The 17,939-nt window shown below is 39.3% G+C and overlaps 1 protein-coding gene across 1 annotated transcript in view; it reads left to right on the forward strand.

Moving 5' to 3' along the window:
- arhgap5 (Rho GTPase activating protein 5) overlaps positions 1 to 16,961 on the forward strand; it is a 52,827-nt gene extending 35,866 nt beyond the window's left edge. Inside the window, exons 4-5 of the mRNA XM_042501174.1 lie at positions 11,876 to 11,953; positions 16,548 to 16,961. Of these exons, the coding sequence (XP_042357108.1) occupies positions 11,876 to 11,953; positions 16,548 to 16,735 (266 nt within the window). The 3' untranslated portion in view covers positions 16,736 to 16,961. The remainder of the gene's footprint in view (positions 1 to 11,875; positions 11,954 to 16,547) is intronic.
- Positions 16,962 to 17,939: the final 978 nt, after the last annotated feature.

Consider the following 17,939-nt stretch of genomic DNA (forward strand, 5'->3'; position numbering starts at 1 on the left):
TTTATTATAAATGTATTTATTATTTATTAAATGTATTTATTTAAATTTATCGAGACTCTTAATCCAGAATTTTGAACAAGGAAATTCAACATTTTTCTTTGGTAGAATATTTCAAATTAAAAAGGTGTAAGTATTTTATTTCACCAAAATGCAGATATGACTCCCGGTGCGTCATTTTGAACCACACAGAGCGACCAGTTTAGTTTGAAATCACGTGCTTTGGAGGTTGAAGTTGCTCGGCCTGTTGGGAACTGGAGGGTCGCTGGTTTAAGTTACCACGTTGACAAAGTATGGACAAAAAAAATTAATTTCCTCTTGGGAATTCATAAAGAGCTTCTACTTCCTCTTCATTTTGTTCTTTTTTTTCATCTTCTTCTTTTCCTCGTTCTTGGTCTCCGTGTTCTTGTTCTTCTTCTTGTCTTTGTCCTTCTCGTTCTTCCTGTTGTTCTTGTAGTTCTTTTCCTTCTTCTCATTGTTCTTGTTCTTCATATTTTCCCCTTGTCCTTATTTTTGTTCCTCTTTTTATTCTTCTTATCATTGCCCTTCTCCTTCTTCCTCTCTTTCTTCCACTTGTTTTTATTCTTTATCGCCATCTTCTTCGTCTGCGTTTGCCAAATTGAAGCTGTAATGCTGTAAGATAAAGTCTAGGGAGCTTTTTTGACACGTAAACCCCAGTAAAACTTATTCAATGTGAGTTTATTTAACTGGTGCATTTTGAATCTTTTGACATGATCCGTCCAGTTAGTTGAGTCTGTTTTGAGAAAGTCAGAAAGTTTTTGGACAGGTGGATCTGCACCCAAATTAATCCTTATTTTCTTTTTTTACTTTCGGCTGAAATTGAAATATTGAAATAAACTGACAGCCGTTAACCCCGCGCTCCTCAGTTTCTCACTGTTAACAAGACAGCAGTAAGAATGTCCCGGCTCACTGGTATTGTCATCTCTGTCTGCGCCAGTCAGGAGTGAAATGTCACCTTATTTTCAGCTGTGACTGCAGTTCTTGCAGATCAGTGTCATTCTGAATGCTTTGAATGAGCGTTTCTCCAAAAGTTTGGTCCAAATGGGTTCAGCAGCAGGTGAGATTCTGTCTGCTGTCTTTATTTTTAGCTTCTTTTTTTGCCGCAGCATGACTGCAGTTTCTGCTAATTTACAGGTTCTCTGATGAGTATTTGTTATCACATTGAAATACATGTGCTTGTTTCACGTTTTAAACGGTTCGAAATAAACAGTGTGTATGGCTTGTGGCTACAGCTGGCATCGTTTTTAACTGCGTTGCGAATTGGGTTTTACATAACCACAGAAACATCCATAATTGGATGAATTTAAGAAATGTGATTGTCAGCTTTTTAGGCACAATCGTGGACGACTTCCAGGTCTAAATGAGACTGTGAGAAAAATAGCGCTTTATAAACAGTCAGAATTACCATTAAAGAGGCTGAGAATTGAAAAAAATAAAATAAAATTACAGTGTAATAGTCTTTTTAACAGCTGGACAGCTGCTGCAGATGGAAAAGTGTTGAGGGGATTTTTGAAGTCCTGCTGTGACAGACATGTCAGTCTGTCGCCCTTCTGAGAGCCACTGACCTCACAGAGCACCTTGCTGCAGGCTCAACACACACACACACACACACACACACACACACACACACACACACTCAGCTGTGGTAGTTATGTGTGTTTCTGATGATGCAGAGACTTTGATGAAGGTCTCAGGAGGGCGTTTAGTCGGCCATGTTGTTCAACACGAGGTGCTGACTCTCTTTGTCCTGCCTCTCCTCTTCTTTGTCTCCCTTTTAATCTTTCATTCTTTCTTTTTAACCTTCCTCTTTTCATCTGTTACTTTCTCCTCCCCTTCCTCTTCATCTTTCTGCTGTTATCCTCTCTGACTCCTCTCTCCTCCTCACCCTCCTTCCACCCTCTCCATCTCATCATTATCTCTTCTCTCTCTCCCCCCTCTTGTCATCACTTAGCCTTACCAAAAATAAATGCTTGCAGAGTGTGTCTGTGTGCACAAACAAGTCAGTGAAAAGTGCAGCGTGTGTGTTTGGTTTATAACAGAATTTGACAGCGAAGAAGTGACTCATTAATGCTGGCTTTGTTGAAATGTCCCAGCCCACCACTGTAGTAGATTTTTGTGCTTGTAGTAAATCTGAGGTTTTGTTGCTCTCCTCGTCATCACACCAAACTTACAAGGAAAACTGCACCATGTTTTACTGTTACATTAACCCTCAGTTTCATCTCTTCCACAAGCATTAAAACCTTCAAAACCAGAGCAGATTGGGTTGATTTTTTTAAAAACATGAGCAAAGGCAACAAGCAAGAAATTGGAAAAATGTGAAAGGAAAATAGACGGGGGAGAAAGAGGGAACATTAATAGAAAATTATAATAATAAAAAAAACAACAACAGGGAAATATGTCCAGAAACCTACATTTGTTATTATTTTTTATAAGTTTTTCACTTCATTTTTGTTTTTGTTGTTGTTATTTTTTTCAGTGCTACTTTACGGGTCATTTTCTTGTAACATTTTGTCATTTTATTGTGAATTTTTTGGTCATTTCTCGATAACTTGCTCATTGTCTTCTTCCAATGTTTTTGAAATAAATTAAGTCAATTTGCTCAGGTTTCAAAGGGTTAAATGTTCAAATGTTTGTTTTAATACCAAAATTAAAGCTGTCGCAGAAATATTTTCAGCCGTCTTTCCAGAGGTGTCTGAGGTGTTTTCGGGCTTCCTTATTCAGAGATTTGGGGTCTTGCTATTTGTAAATGAAATATTGATATCATCTCAGTAATGCATGTATGATGATTTTGTAAATAATCCAGCGCTTCTTAGATCACTTCGTGTCTTTTCGCTATCACTTTTTCTCCTCGTCCCAACACCATCTGGTCGCCTTTCACCATCAGTTAAATGTAATGGCTCTTTCTGTACACTTTTGTGCAGTTATGTTTACCAACTCTCGCCAGCTCAAATTTTGAGTGTAATTTATTTACCAATGAGCAGATAAAGTACACAATAAGCAAAGGTAGTGTGATTATTTCCAACTTTTTTCTTTCCAAAACACGGTATACTAAAACGCCTTCCATCTCCTGATATGCTGATAACATTCAAACTGTCTCATTTGAACAGACAAAGTAAATAGTGCCAACTATAGTAACTCTGCAACTGCACTCAAAGCATTGTTTTGACACTAGTTGGTATAATTTCTCGCAGATGTGAGTTTGTGTTTATGCTGAAATATAATTTATTTGGCCTCATTATCATTCATCACATTCTGCTGCAGGTACGGAGAAATAATCAAGAGAAAATGCTGAAATGGAAAAAAGGACAAAACAGAAAGTGAACCTGTGTGTGTGTCTGTGTGTGTGTGTGTGTGTGTGTGTCTGTGTGTGTGTGTGTGTAAATAGAGCAGTAGCTAGGTAGCTGCAGCTTGACGGCTCTATTTATAATACTGCCCCATCTGTCTCTGTTACATTAGAAATTAGTGTGTGTGACTGTGTGGGTGCGTTGTCGGCTGCTCCTGTCTCTTCCTGAAAGCTGGACATCTGTCCTACTGTCAACACACACACACACACACACACACACACACACACACACAGATCACAACAGCACAGGTCAGTGTGTGTTGTTTAGTTGTTGGTAGTTTTGTCTGTTTTATATTTGGGTCTTCTTCACAGCAGCAATTATTGAAAGTTTTGTTTTGTTTGTTCTTTACAACACGAGCCGTAAACAGCTATCTGACATTATTACAGACTGTGTGTGCACGTCATTAGATGTAAATGAAAGGTGACATCAGACCGTCACGCACGTGAAAGCATATGTTTTTTTTCATATTCTTGTGTTTACAAGGTGGAAAACAGGGTTGTGCATAAAATAAGGTTTGATTTATTTCTTAATTCTTCCATTTACTCATTTTATTAGAAGTTTATGCAATATTGTAATGACTTTAGTATTTTCTTTTTAACCAAATATTTATATTATTTCCCTTCAGCTGCGTTTATAGTAAAGCATGTATAGTAAACCTGCAGAAATCCCACTTTTTCTCTCACAATACTAATTTTAATACCTCACTTTGATGCCAAGTTTGGTCCAATACCAGTGTTAGATTTTCCTCAATACAAAGCCTTTATTTCACACTGTAAAGAGTGTGATTTTGCCATTGGATTTTGGATTATGGTGGGAAATAAGCACTGTGGCTAAAAAAGTGTATGATACTTTTGTTCAGCAAGATAATCTTTATAATTGAGTATTACTTTTAAGATTTTTAAAATATGAAGTCAATCTCCAGAAATAAAAAGCTAACTACACCACACTTACTTGGTGGTTTTGGTCAAACTGAAGCCAGGTGATATGATGTCATGTTTCTGCATCATTTAAGTGGTTTTAATATTGCACTTCCATAAAGTCTATTAAGAATAAGAAGCGCTATTTTAATAAGAGATAAAAAATAAAACTCAGCTTTTATCACCGGCTCTGCTCTAATTTTGAGAGCCAGAATAACCCAGAAGACTCGACTCAGATTTGACACTCCTCCAGAGACGCAGGAGACATCATACAACTGTTTTTACATGCTGAGTAGTACTCTGTAGTACTCCTCCCGACTAGTAAACTGATCTTGACGCGTACACTCAGGGGAGTTTCCCTTTCAGTTGATCTTCCAGCCTTGTCTCTGATGTCCTGAGGGGTTGCTTGATATTTCCACTCCTGGTCTAAAACGTCGCAGCGTTTGAGATGCTGCGACTCTGCAGCTCTGCTCGTCACGTTTTATTGTAGATTTTTGTTCGGTTTGTACATTGAGACGACTGCAGAGACACAAACAGTTGATGAAATTGTGATTTAGCCGTGTTGACCTCCCCGCTGTAAAGACCTCAGTCTGGAAGCAGACCGCAGCTGTGGGCCTGTTGTCTGCTGAGAATCGGTGTGTGTGTGTGTGTGTGTGTGTGTGTGTGGTAAAAAACAAAGAAAGTGCTCACCTTAGGTCATTAGTTCCATACACATAAACCTGCAGTCTCTGTAACACACATGCACACACACACATGCATGCACACACACTCACACTCTCTGGAGGAGAGTATCGGCAGCAGAATGACTTCCAGACCAGAAAGCTCAGCTCATTTCTCAGGCCAAGGATTGTGGGAAAGGCTGCGCTCGGTCTCCTCTTGGGAAAAACGAGCACTTTTACCTGCACATTCATCTTCCTCGCAGGAGTCGGTGCATGTTAGCATGTCAGACCACATTTATAATGAGCGCAGGATAAGACCTTAATGTCCTGGATATGATGAAACTGGAACATGCGGGCTGGGATCTGCTGATACGAAGTGGAAGCCAGCAGATCCTGTTTACTGTCGGGTTTCGCCAACACGGGTTAGGTTGTGTGTGTGTGTGTGTTTTTCTGTGAGTTCAGGATAAACAGACTAACACACGAGTAACAAAAACAGAAACATCAGACTGTTGCCACATGCACAGGTAGATAAAAATTAATTACTCTTTGCTTTATTTAGATCCAGTTCTAAAACTTCATTTAGGATAATGTTTATGTTCAGACTATTAAAGGCACTTGAAAGTCCATAGACACGATTGTTTAAAGAACAGAGCACTATTTCTCTTACAAATCTGGTTCCTTTAACTGAAGCTGTATATATCAGCATACTCTCGTCATATTAGGGTATCCAGTATGTAAGTCCTGCCCCCAAATGACGATGTCACGATAATAAGCGCGGGTATCCGGTTTTTAAGTCGTGATGTAACGCCCTTTCAAAATACTTTTTGCAGGTCCAAACCTCCTGTTTACAGTGCCATAATGCTCTGCTCCGTGTTGCTTGAACAGATCCCAGTAAAAAAAATATATTTTAACTGATTTCCTATCGATTAAGAGGAAATTTTTTTGCAGCTATTAAGTTAAATCACAATTCTTAAACAAATGAAAAAAACAAAGTTTTAGCACTTGTGCTAACTTTAGTGCTCTTCTTTTACTCTTCTTTAAAAACCCCTTACAAATGTACAGTTTTGTTTTTATAAAGTAATCACCTGAAGCAGCAGCTCACTGTAGTTTTCATCAGACAAACAGGAGGAAACGGTGCGTTTGTTAGAGCTATTTTCGGCTGATAAATCCACGTCGGTGCTGTTGTGAGAACTTGTGGCAGCAGCACAGTGTATGTAGCACTGAGTCACAGTAAACTACAGTGTTTGCATGGCACATGTCACTCAGTGTAACAGTGTGTTTTTAACAGTGGAGCTCTCCAGCTTAGAGAAATAACATAATGGGCTTTGTATTAGTGGGATTCATTAATTGTTGGTTTTAGTGTGTTTACAGGATTTGTTTGTATCACATTGATTTCTGATACCCAGCCCCGAATGTCACAATGGAAAATACAGCACAAAACATCAAAGACTAACTAAACAAGGACAAAATACAATGGCATGTTAAGCTTTGCTGCAGTGAATAAAACGTTGTTAGATCTTGTTGTAAATGGTTTCCCGTTCCTGCGTGGAGGTCGACGATTTGTTTCTAACTGTTCACAACAAAGAAGGTGTTTACGTGTTCAGCTACTTTATCTTTAATCTGATTATCTCAGCACTGTCGAGCCCGTCATGTCAGCACCTGCAACTCATTATCTTAATGGAAATAACATGTTTAACATTTTGTGCTCAGTTCGTCTATTTATAAAGACGAGTAAACACCTCAGTGTGACGAGTCATTGTCCCACAACTCGGGTCAAAGGTCACCAAACACTGTAACACAAATGTTGACAGAAAACATTTCTCTCCGAATGAATCATTAAACAACAGCAGGGATTGTTCATCTTTAAATACTGTGTGTGTGTGTGTGTGTGTGTGTGTGTGTGTGTGTGTGTGTGTGTGTGTGTGTGTTTGGATCTTTTCCTGAGGGTGTAACAGTCACTGTGTGTGTGTTGAGCACTGTCAGAGTAATTTATTTTCCTTTTTTGTTGTATTATTTAACGCATCAACTTTGCTACAGACAGAAAATGTTATTGATTTTACCACGCGGGAACGTAAATTTTAGAATCATGATTTATTTGCGATCACAGTGTTTGTTAGTCTAAACCATCATTCATTTTGTGAGGTTTATATGGCTTTTATGTGCAGGTAGAGTTTAAAATTGATGTATAATTTATCAGTGTCAGCGCTGACTTTCAAACAGGGATGAAAGAGAATAACACACCCGGTGAAATAAGAGTTAAAAATAGCCGATGATTGACTTTCGCTTATTGAACTGGCTTCCTGTCCCCTCCCACAGCAGATGGTTGTCACGGCAATAAAATAACGGTGGCAACTGGCCAATAGGCAGATAGAGAGACAGGTAGAGGGAGAGATGCTGAAACCGCTTCAAGATGAGACAGATAAAAAAGAGAGTGATGAGAGGAGCTGTGATATACTAACTCTGTGTGTGTGTTTGTGTGTGTGTGTGTGTGTGTGTGTGTGTGTGTGCGCGCATCAGGATATTAGATCATATCACAGCAGGACGAGTCTTATCAGATCCCAACATGCAAACATGAGCTGAACTGTTAGCTTCCTTCCCCTAAGGTCTGCTGTGTGTGTGTGTGTGTGTGTGTGTGTGTGTGCGCGCACATGCATGCGTGTGTATATGTGTGTACTTTGATAGTTACATCCTGTTGAGAATCAAATATCCTCACAAGGACAGGCAGATGTACAGGGCGGTGACATTTTGTCAGGGGGCGCCGTACGGGTCAATTTAAGGTCAGAGGTGAGGGCAGGTGGAAGAACAGTAAAAATAAACTGCCTGCATGAAGGAAACTCTTAATCAACACCACTGAAAATGCTATTAAATTGTTAAATAGAGAAAACTAAATGTGCATATACACACAAATGGTTTGTTTAAAACCTGAGCAAAAACTTCTTTTAAAAACGTAATGAAGGCAATGAGCAATGAAAGAAGAAATGACCCAAAAAATAATACAAAATAAAGTTAAAGTAAATTACCTGAAAATTAAGGGAATAAAGAAAAAGAAACAAAAGTGTCTTAAAATGGAATTAAATGTGTAATTCTGATATTTAGAAATATTGTTTTTCCCTAGCTTTTTAAAAACAATTTTCTAAATGTTCATTTGTTTAATTTCTTGTCATTTGTGGGGCATTTCTTATCAATTTGCTTATTGCCTTTTCATTTTTGGAAGAAATTGCCCCAACTTGCTCAGAGTTCAAAGGATTAATAATAGTTACTGGCTGATATTATAGATCAGCTTATGCCAAGTAAATATTTTTAGAATAAAATGAACAACATACGTCCTTATCTTGGTGCGCTTTCTATTGCAGGAGTACAGTAAGTGGACAGTTTTGAGCTGTGGAAATTTAATTTGGTCAAACAGATAGAAATATACATTTCTGATAGCTTGGACTTTCTTTCCGTTTTTTTTTTTTTCAATATTTACAAAGATTTTTTTCGTATAAAGAAAACGCACACATGAATCCAGCATACTCTGCTGTATGTATGCATGTTTACATGCATATACTCCACATATCTACCCATTCATTATTCATTTTTTTGCACTATTTATATTGCTTACAACTTGCAGAAACACATGACTCTTATTCAGATGTTTTATTTATGATGTTGGTCACTGTTGCTGTATTCTTTACCTTTTACTTGTCCAGCTTTTATGGTGTTGTTCTTAGCTGTTATGTCTATTTCTGTGTTTATCTTGGAGTCAATTTCCTTGTGTGTGCACACAAGCTGGGTCAATAAAGTTGATTCTTTATAGTAAATAATACAGAAAAAAAATGTCCTACTCAAATACAGTTTAAGCCATTTTAAGCTCTATTTGTGGCTGATGTCTCAGCAGATGTGTTTTTGTCAATTTCATTTTATGCACATTTTCAGTTTGTGCATAAAACTGAGTGGTAACACCAGTAATCCAAATTAATCTTGTAAAATCGCAAACACGTTTTCTAGCCTGGGGGAAAATTGGTGTGTCATTAAAAGGTAAATGCAACTAAGTACAATGGAAACAGATTAATTCAGCCGGTAACTGATGACATGCAGTAATGAGGTCTTGTCACTGCAGAGGCTACGCTGTCATTTATGCGAGGATTTTAGCATGCTTTTGCACACAGGACTGTAACCTGAACTCTTCCAAGAGCACACAGCTGTAATATTAGCTCTATATTGTGATTTCATTTCGTCCGTATCAGCAGTTGCACCTGACTATAGAATTAATGCCTCCTGCTACGTATCTATGAACAAACTCCCAATAACCTGCCTAAACTTGGGAAGATGGGAAAGCGCATACATTTGCATTTTCTTGCCAGTTTTCTGAAAGTGTCTTTGCCAAATGAACGTGTGAAGACACACATCAGTAACAACCACAATCCTCAGAAAAGTTACACGACTATGACTCGGAGGCTTTAAATGATTCGAATGTTTGAAGAAGCTGTTGCTCCAACGTGTAATTTGCCTGATATCAGAGTGTCACCAGACTGGAGGTCGCAGCTTTGGTCTGCAAGTCGAGCCTCGAAAATATAGTCAACGAAACCGATTGAATGTACAGCAGCAGAACATATCAAGGCTTTCCACCCACTCAGTTTCCTCAGCTTATGTTCTTACTGTGTGAGACACCACAGCACCACGCACACACGCACACACACACACACACACACACACACACACACACACACACACACACACACACACACACACACGTACATATACAAAATGGGTCGAGTGGGTTGCTGATTAGACTGAGGTCATTTCACAGAAACGCTCCTTTCCTGAGATTTCTGTTCGCTTAAGAGCTGAGCTGCAGTGTTCTGTCACACACACACCTGAGTCAACACACACATGTTCAAAAATGCACACAAAGACACAAATAGGCTCCGATAAACACCCTGATACCAGCGAACACACACACACTCTCTCCCACACTTGCTCACACTTGACACGATTTACTTGAATCCATTAAAGCTGAATTTACATAATACTGTCTCTGCTTAACTGCCTCTGCAGGGACACCACACACACACACACACACACACACACACACACACACACATACACACACACACACACACACACACACACACACACACCCACACACAGAGGCAGGCATGTATACTGCAGTGTGAATGACCTTGCAGCAGCAACAGAGCAGAACTTCAACCTGTATAGATTGTGTGCGTGCGTGTGTGTGTGTGTGTGTGTGTGTGTGTGTGTGTTGTGTTTATCCCTGCAGCCACATTACAGCCCTAATTAAGACACTCAGTCTCCATATGTGCTGGTCTGAGATCAGCTGTCAGGTGCCAGCTGGCTGTGATACTTGTGGTTGGAGACACTAACAAATGCAGCTCTCAGACCAGCTGAAGGCTCAGACGCAGAAAAACCAAATGGTTTATTCAGTGTTGATCTGTTATAATAGTTGTTGCTCCTCACAACTGTTACCATAAGATTTTCCGTGGATATTAATGATCTCAAAAGTATGAATCTGGTTTTCTGCGGTGGCAGCCTCAGGTTGACATTTCTTCTTGTAAATAAGTGATGATTTGCTATTGTTTCACATCTTCTTCATGTTGAATTATGAATAAACCTGACCGCACATGCTGGAGACGCTGCAGTGTTATTGAGGCAAACCAGTGCCAATGTTTTGGACCAGCTTCCATCTCCATGTGTGCTAGTTCACGTGGAATACCGTCCAAAAATAATTGAATTAAATTGATATTTAATTCACTCATTCAAAGCTGAAAACAGATATGCACCTGAGCACATAAACAGACACTAAATAATGAGTCAATGTCAAAAACAGATTACAGAAATGACCAAAAAAGGTGTAGGATGCAGCTTAGAGAGCTTATTACGCCTACCTGACTCACAGCATTTTTTGAGAAGCTACAGAGTCCAGACACTTTACCATAAACAGAGAAATTTAAAGCTCAATCATAAATGGTTTTAGACAAATTCAGTTCAGAAAATATCAAGACACAAATAGTTTTCAAAGGTCTTTAAGCAAATATTAAATAAAAATAAGCTGTGACCGAGATAAACCACAGAATGAAAATTAGCTACAACGAGAGACACCAATAAGCCCAAATTGAACTTGATAAAATGCGCTGGCGGATAAATGGCTTGAAATTATCAAAAGAGATCCGCGAGATGGAAAGTCTGACTTTAATACTGAGACTGTGAAAGGATCTATGCATTAAAAGGTGGATTCATTTGAATGACAATGGCTTTCTCCATCTATACACTTTCACTCTTCTTTTTCTGCTATATGCTCTACCTCCTATGGATCATTATAAGCTCGTTATTTAGAGCTTTGTCAAGAGTTTCTCTATACTTTCCTCACATATTCAGTGATTGCAGTATCGATGTGTCGGTCTCTGACAACACTACAGTCCTTTTCAATCAATAACGCAACCCAAGGTTTGTTTATGCGTTCACGTTTGCTTTCTTGTCTCTGCTGTGCATGGATCAGCAGGTGAGCTGGTCCAGTTCTCCTTAAAGTAAACCGATGACCCAAATGCAGCATAAACATCTCGAGTGTAAACATCTGTTAATTATCTGCTCACAGGTTGCTCATGCACAGGAAACTAGGGGAGGATTTAACGAGAAAGAGCCGAAATTAGTCATGATTTACAGAGAATACAGTTTCACAGTTTGTTAAAACCTGGAAAGAGAAAGTTTTGAGAAACTTAATGCGTTTTCTGGAATTTATGGCATAAAAGTTTTTAGTCTTAATCCAAAACAAATCTCAGCATGTGGTTACAGAAAACCACATTCGATGAAACCTACTCCACTGCTCCTGTTGGTCCATCTGTTTAAATTCAGCACTTTTTTGTAGTTAATGCTTTGTAAATGTATGAAATCTGTCAGAGCTGTAGCTGAAGGCGTCTCATGTTTGTGTCTGCAGGTCTGACGACAGAAGGTCTGTATCGAGTCAGCGGGAACAAGACGGACCAGGACAACATCCAGAAACAGTTTGATCAAGGTAAAACACTCAAACACACCTGCGCAGACACACAGGACCACATAAATACATCTTCAGCTACCTAGAAACCTGAAAAAGGAGCACACGAGTAACTGGAGTTTCAAAGCTCAGACACCGATGGTTCTCATTATATTCACAGATCCTGATTTTAAATTATTTTCCCATGAACGCTAAAGAACTCAGGAGTTATTTGGAAAGCATGTTACCAATCGAGTAGCGCTTGTGTGATGTGTGCAATAAATTCAGCCCGCAGAGAAAGCTGATTCCAAACCTGACCACGCAGCAGAAGTGCTTAAAGAGAAACACATGCCCTGTGGAGCAGAGTCGAACCTGCACACGAGAGCTGGTCAGCTGCCAGACCGACTGCTAGAATAAATACAGTCACCACAGGCAGAAATAACCAGCACACTGTCAGCGGCGTCACTCATTTTACAGCCAGGCAGTGAAATATGGAGGCTGGACTCAGACGAGGTGGTTGGTTTTTTTCGCACTTATTGATTGTGTTAATCCCCCTTTTCTATTTTATTATAGTTAATGTTTTTGTCTCATCACTGTCCATATATATAGACCTCTCAATCACTTAAAACATGAAGATTTTAACTGAGAAATAACCTATCTTAACATAATAATGGTACATTTTAATAGTACGTATCCTAGAGGAGAAATTCGGTTAAAAAAAATGCATTTTACACCAGCGCCCAATTGAGTGTATGTACATCCTGCAAATTCCACTGCAAACAGAAAAAAACAGCAAGTAATGCATCGTGACTTTTCATAGCGCAAATTCAACTAAATCTAAAACAAAATGAAAGTTAAGGAATACTGAGCTCCTGGTAAAAGCCATGAGCTAACTTAATGACTGCACCTTTACTGATCATTTCTATTTTGCACGCTTTCCTGCGTCCTAACTGCTGTTGCTTCAGATAAATAAAGTTCCATCTTATACAAACACCCACACCTTGTTAGAAAATTTAGCAGCATGACTCAGAACATGTACTTCCAAGTAATTCAAAAAAAGGAAAACAAGTAGAAGTGACATAAATAAACATGAACTTTTTTTTGTCCGTACACAACTAAGACTCAGCATGTTCCTCTATATACTATTGCTGGACACACTCATATATATTTTACACACAGATATCTGTGGTCATGCGTGCAAAAAATTAAATAATTTTTATGCCTGTGCACCGGCGACAGCCTTGGCCGGAGGCATTATGTTTTGGGTTTGTTTTTTCGTCCGTACGTTACTCAAGAACGCCTCGAGAGAATTTCCTCAAACTTGGCACAAACCTTCATTTGGACTCAAGGATGAAATTAATTATGCTAATTATGACTGAATTTGACATTAACGTCTAACAGGATAAAATTATTAAGAGATGACATTTTATATTCCAAAGGTCAAGCAAAAAACTACTTTTTTGGCTAATATTTAACATGATAACTCAGGAGCAGAAAGGGACACATTAGAGATACTGAATTGGTGACACTAATTTTGGGTGTCCACCTTGAGACTGTGGTGATTTTACAGATTATTTGTGTTGTTTTTTTTTGAGGCATACATGTTTTAGAATTTGTGGCTTCTTTGCAACAATGTCCATATTTGAAGCACTGTGTACTTTTACTGCTAATTATGAGTCTGAATAGATGTAAACTGCAACATGACTGGATGACAGAGGCATACAACCGTGCAAAGGTAATTTTATTTTCCCTATGAAACTGTCCAAGAGCACGTATAAAGCTGCTAAAATGCCAGTTGATAATATTTCTAAGTAAACCAACTTTTACTGTAACATACAGTTTGTTTTGCCTTGGTAAGACATGAAGTAGATCTACTACATAAAACTATAGTAGCATACAAAACAAATTTGATATAAGATGCATTTCGATTGTGGTCCTCATTAGAATCATCATAAAACTCATTAAAAAGCACATTTGAATGAATATTAAAGTAGTTATCTAAGTGAGACGTGCTGTTTGGTGACCATGATGGAATCTAAAGCATGTTGGTCCCTCATTGTTTGTGCAAGTGTTGCTTCAGTTTTGACTCTGAAAGACTTTTCCCTTCACCACGCGCTGCAGAAACAGGTGAAGTTGTGTCAGAATCTCCTCTCCTGAGACATGTGGCTTTAAATGCCTGATAACAAGCTGCCCTTCGGTCATTTAGTTTATTTTCCCTCTTGTGGATTCTAAAATGTAGTTAAATAAATGTCACAAAATGACAGATATTCCACACAAAAACACTGCTGTTAGCTGAGAGAGTCAACTCTGCAGGCGTCGTGTAAACCTGCTGCTCTCAAACATCGTAAATAAACTTTGTCAGGTTGTATATTTCTGTTTCGACTCTGCACACGCGCCCCGCAGTCCTCCTCCTCGCTGCAGCTCCATCATATCTGTGTGCAAAAAGCACCATTACAGCCAATTAGCTCCTCTGTCAGTAAGAGAGGGCGGTGGGCTGCCGGCTACTGGCTACTTCCACCGCATAAACTGAGTCTATTTTTATGGTAATAGTTGAAGATTTAAATGAATTTGCTCGGGGAGCAGCGGGGTTCTTTAGGGGATTCAGAGGTCAGCGTGGTTCGGCTTCATTAACAGTTTGGGCTGAAGCAGCGTCCTGTTGGTTGTTTATTAATACACTTCAGCTTTTCCTCCTCGTATCGCCCCTCCTTCCTTTCTTAAATCCTCGCCATTTGTCCGTCTTTCTTTTAATATCTATGTCTCCTTCCTTGTCCCCTCCTTTTCTGTCCTCCTTTTATTCTCTTGTGCATTTCCTGTTTATATCTCTCTCCTCGCTGCCTCCCCTCCTATCTTCTTGTGTGTGTCTCTGTGTGTCTGTGTGTGTGTGTGTGTGTGTGTGTGTGTGTGTGTGTGTGTGTGTGTTGGCAGTCTCTCAGATTCAGTGTGACAGCTGTCGTGTTACCTCAGGGCTCTGTCCTCCTTCTCGCTCCCTTTCCTCCTCCCTCTTTCTCCTCCTTCCCGTCGTCATTTGGCCGTTACACCGTGTCAAAACAAGCAGTGATGTATATTTCTTTTTCATCCTGTATCTTTGGTAACGGGGTGATTTTTTTCATAAGCCATCATTACGCAGTATTTTTACTCGGGGTTAATGAAAAAGCTGACACCAGCTTGACTGCAGAGATGCCCCGACCTGAAACTTTTTCCAAACAGAGCGATCAGCTCAGAGCGAAGTGATGGAGCTGGAGCTTCCCTCCTCTGTCGACAGCAATAACAGAGCAGTAAAATGGTTGTTTGAACTGGACGTGTATTCTGTTCAGCCCCGCCGCTCCATCAGAGAAACACTCGGGCCTCTGTGCCTGCAGACAGACTGATGATAACCTCTGTTAGCTGTGATCAGAGAGGAGCTCTGTTCTGCTGCTCAGACACAAAGCTCAGCTGTGAGCCTCACAACCACTCAGCAGCTCTTTGATATCCTTTAAACTGAAGCATCGACCCTGGAAAGTCCTGTTTGACTCGTATACGAATCGGTCAACATTAGGGATGGAGACCCGGTTCTGTTTTTTTGTTCAAAACCTGGATATGAGAAGTGTTTGTGCTTGTCGATACTGCTGTCGAGTCCCGTTTGTCCTTTAATGTAACATTACATCTTGAGTTGAGTCGCGTTATTTAATCCAATCTGATCGTGGATCAAATTAAAGTTCCTTCGACTGTCTTCAGGTTGAAAAAACTCCTTCTGCTCCGTCAGCTGCTGCTGCTTAAATACAAGGATTTGAAGATTCAGGTTTTTTTTCTTCCATATAAAGTTTGAAAGTTTAAATGGGGCTCAGTGGGAAGTTCAGCGACATTCATGTAATGTAGAAAACAAGCTCTGCAGATACATCAGCACATTTTTAGTGGGTAATGAGGGAAGATTTAGAGGAAATGCTTCTGTAGAAGCCTCAACATTGTTTTCAAGAGTCCTGCATAGTGAATCTTTTTTAAAATTATATATTTTATTATAATAATTAAACACAAAGGTCCGACCTTATCTGATGTCTCTGCTTTGCTGATTATGATTTCAGGTTGTCCCCTCGCCTCATTCTCATGATGCAACATCATTATGGGAATTTCTTCAAATTAGACACAAACATCTATTTTAATTACCTGATTACATTTTGGAGGTCAGAAGTCAAGGTCACTGTGACCTTGGTTATGTCTCAATCTTGTGAACGCAGTTTCTCAAGGACACCTCGAGCGAATGTCCCCAACTTTGTCACAAGCATTGACTTGGACTCAAGGATGAACTGATACGATTTTGATAGTAACAAGTCAAAGGTCAATGCAACCTTTCGTCTGTCTCATTCTATTGAGTGCAATATCTGAAGAACACATTGAAGAAATATCTTTAAATTTGACACACGCATTTACTTTAATCTAACAATGAGCCGATTAGAATTCGGTTGTCAAAGTTTCAACGTTATTGTGACCTTGCGTCCGTCTCGTGTTCCTGGGCGCATTATCTCAAAAACACCGTGAGGGAGCTCAAAACTGGCTCAAATGCCATTTGGACTCAAGAACGAACTGATTACAATTTGTTGGTCGAAGGTCAAAAGTTACGTTACAGAAAATGTTTAAATTCTGCGTCTCTTTCTCTCTGTAGATCACAGTATCGACTTTGTGGTGATGGACGTGGCGGTGAACGCTGCGGCCGGAGCACTGAAGGCTTTCTTCGCCGACCTGCCCGAGCCGCTGATCCCCTACAACCTGCACCCGGAGCTGGTGGAGGCTGCGAGTAAGAATAAACACACAAATAAACAACATCTATCGAGGAAAACACCTGAACCATAATTAATCAGTTAGTGAAAACAAATAATCACAGCAGGACGAGAATAGAAGAATCCTTGTTAATCCGCTGAAACTGAGGCAGTAACACAGAAAATATACTTTTTAACTTTTATGAGACCATTTGAAGCACTGAGACATTAACTTTGTTACAAATCTGATCAGTTAAACAGCGAAATAATGAAAACCAGATCTAGATAACGTGTACTTCCACCCTGCTGTCTTTTGTAACAGCTGTCTTCTGTGCTGCCGAAGTTTAGTTAAGTTTGCACTCACACAGCTTTCTGTCATGTCACACAATCTTAAGAGGCTTTTTTTCAACTGCAGGACGTCAGACATCTACACTCTGCTCAGTGTGTGTGTGTGTGTGTGTGTGTGTGTGTGTGTGTGTGTGTGTGTTTCCTGGTTGTATATCAGTGATACTGAGTGCTGAAACCACCGGGCTGACGACAGCAGATTAATGAGCCAAAAATATACACTCTGCTGGTTCTTCTTCTCTGGAAAATGAGTCAAATATAGAAGAAAGACTTTCTCACATTTCTTTTCTCTCTTTTCTCCTCAAGCCAGTTTTTCTACTCTCTCTCTCCTCTCCTCCTCCTCCCTTTGTGCCTCTCCTCTTTCTCTCTATCCTTTACTTGTTTTTGTTATTTTCATTTTCTCTCTCTAAAGTATATATACACACTGTCTCTCTTTCCTGTCGTCTCCGTGTAATCCTGCGACCAGAGTCAGTTTGCTGTGACTGTTATGACTTTGACCTCTTCACTGTCTGTCGTTTGGAGCAGGATTTAAAAAAAAAAAAATCTGACACGAGAAGGCTGCATCTTATGTGCAATAACATCATCAGCAACAGTGGACGTCCTAGTAAATGCTTGTAAATAATACACTCACAAGGCGGGTTTCCACTGACCCTCAAATTGCACAAATTGAAATTGGGAATATAAAATACACCTAATGGAAAATAATAATAAGAACAATTTATTGTTATTATTATTATTTATTTTTTATTTTTTAAAAATATTTTCCATTTACTTCATTTTGCTCTTGTATTTTCCGAAAGCGCTTCTGCTTTTAATCTCTTGTTTACTTCGATCATCATTTTTGTCTGGCTTTATTTCGACATTATTTTTTGGCTTTTATTATCATTGTCTCTGGGGTTTATTGCCTCTGCTTAGCTTTGTTTGTTAAAGCACTTTGTAAACGCTGTTTTTAA

The sequence above is a fragment of the Plectropomus leopardus genome, chromosome 14, assembly GCF_008729295.1.
Source record: "Plectropomus leopardus isolate mb chromosome 14, YSFRI_Pleo_2.0, whole genome shotgun sequence".
In the NCBI taxonomy this organism is placed as follows: domain Eukaryota; kingdom Metazoa; phylum Chordata; class Actinopteri; order Perciformes; family Serranidae; genus Plectropomus; species Plectropomus leopardus.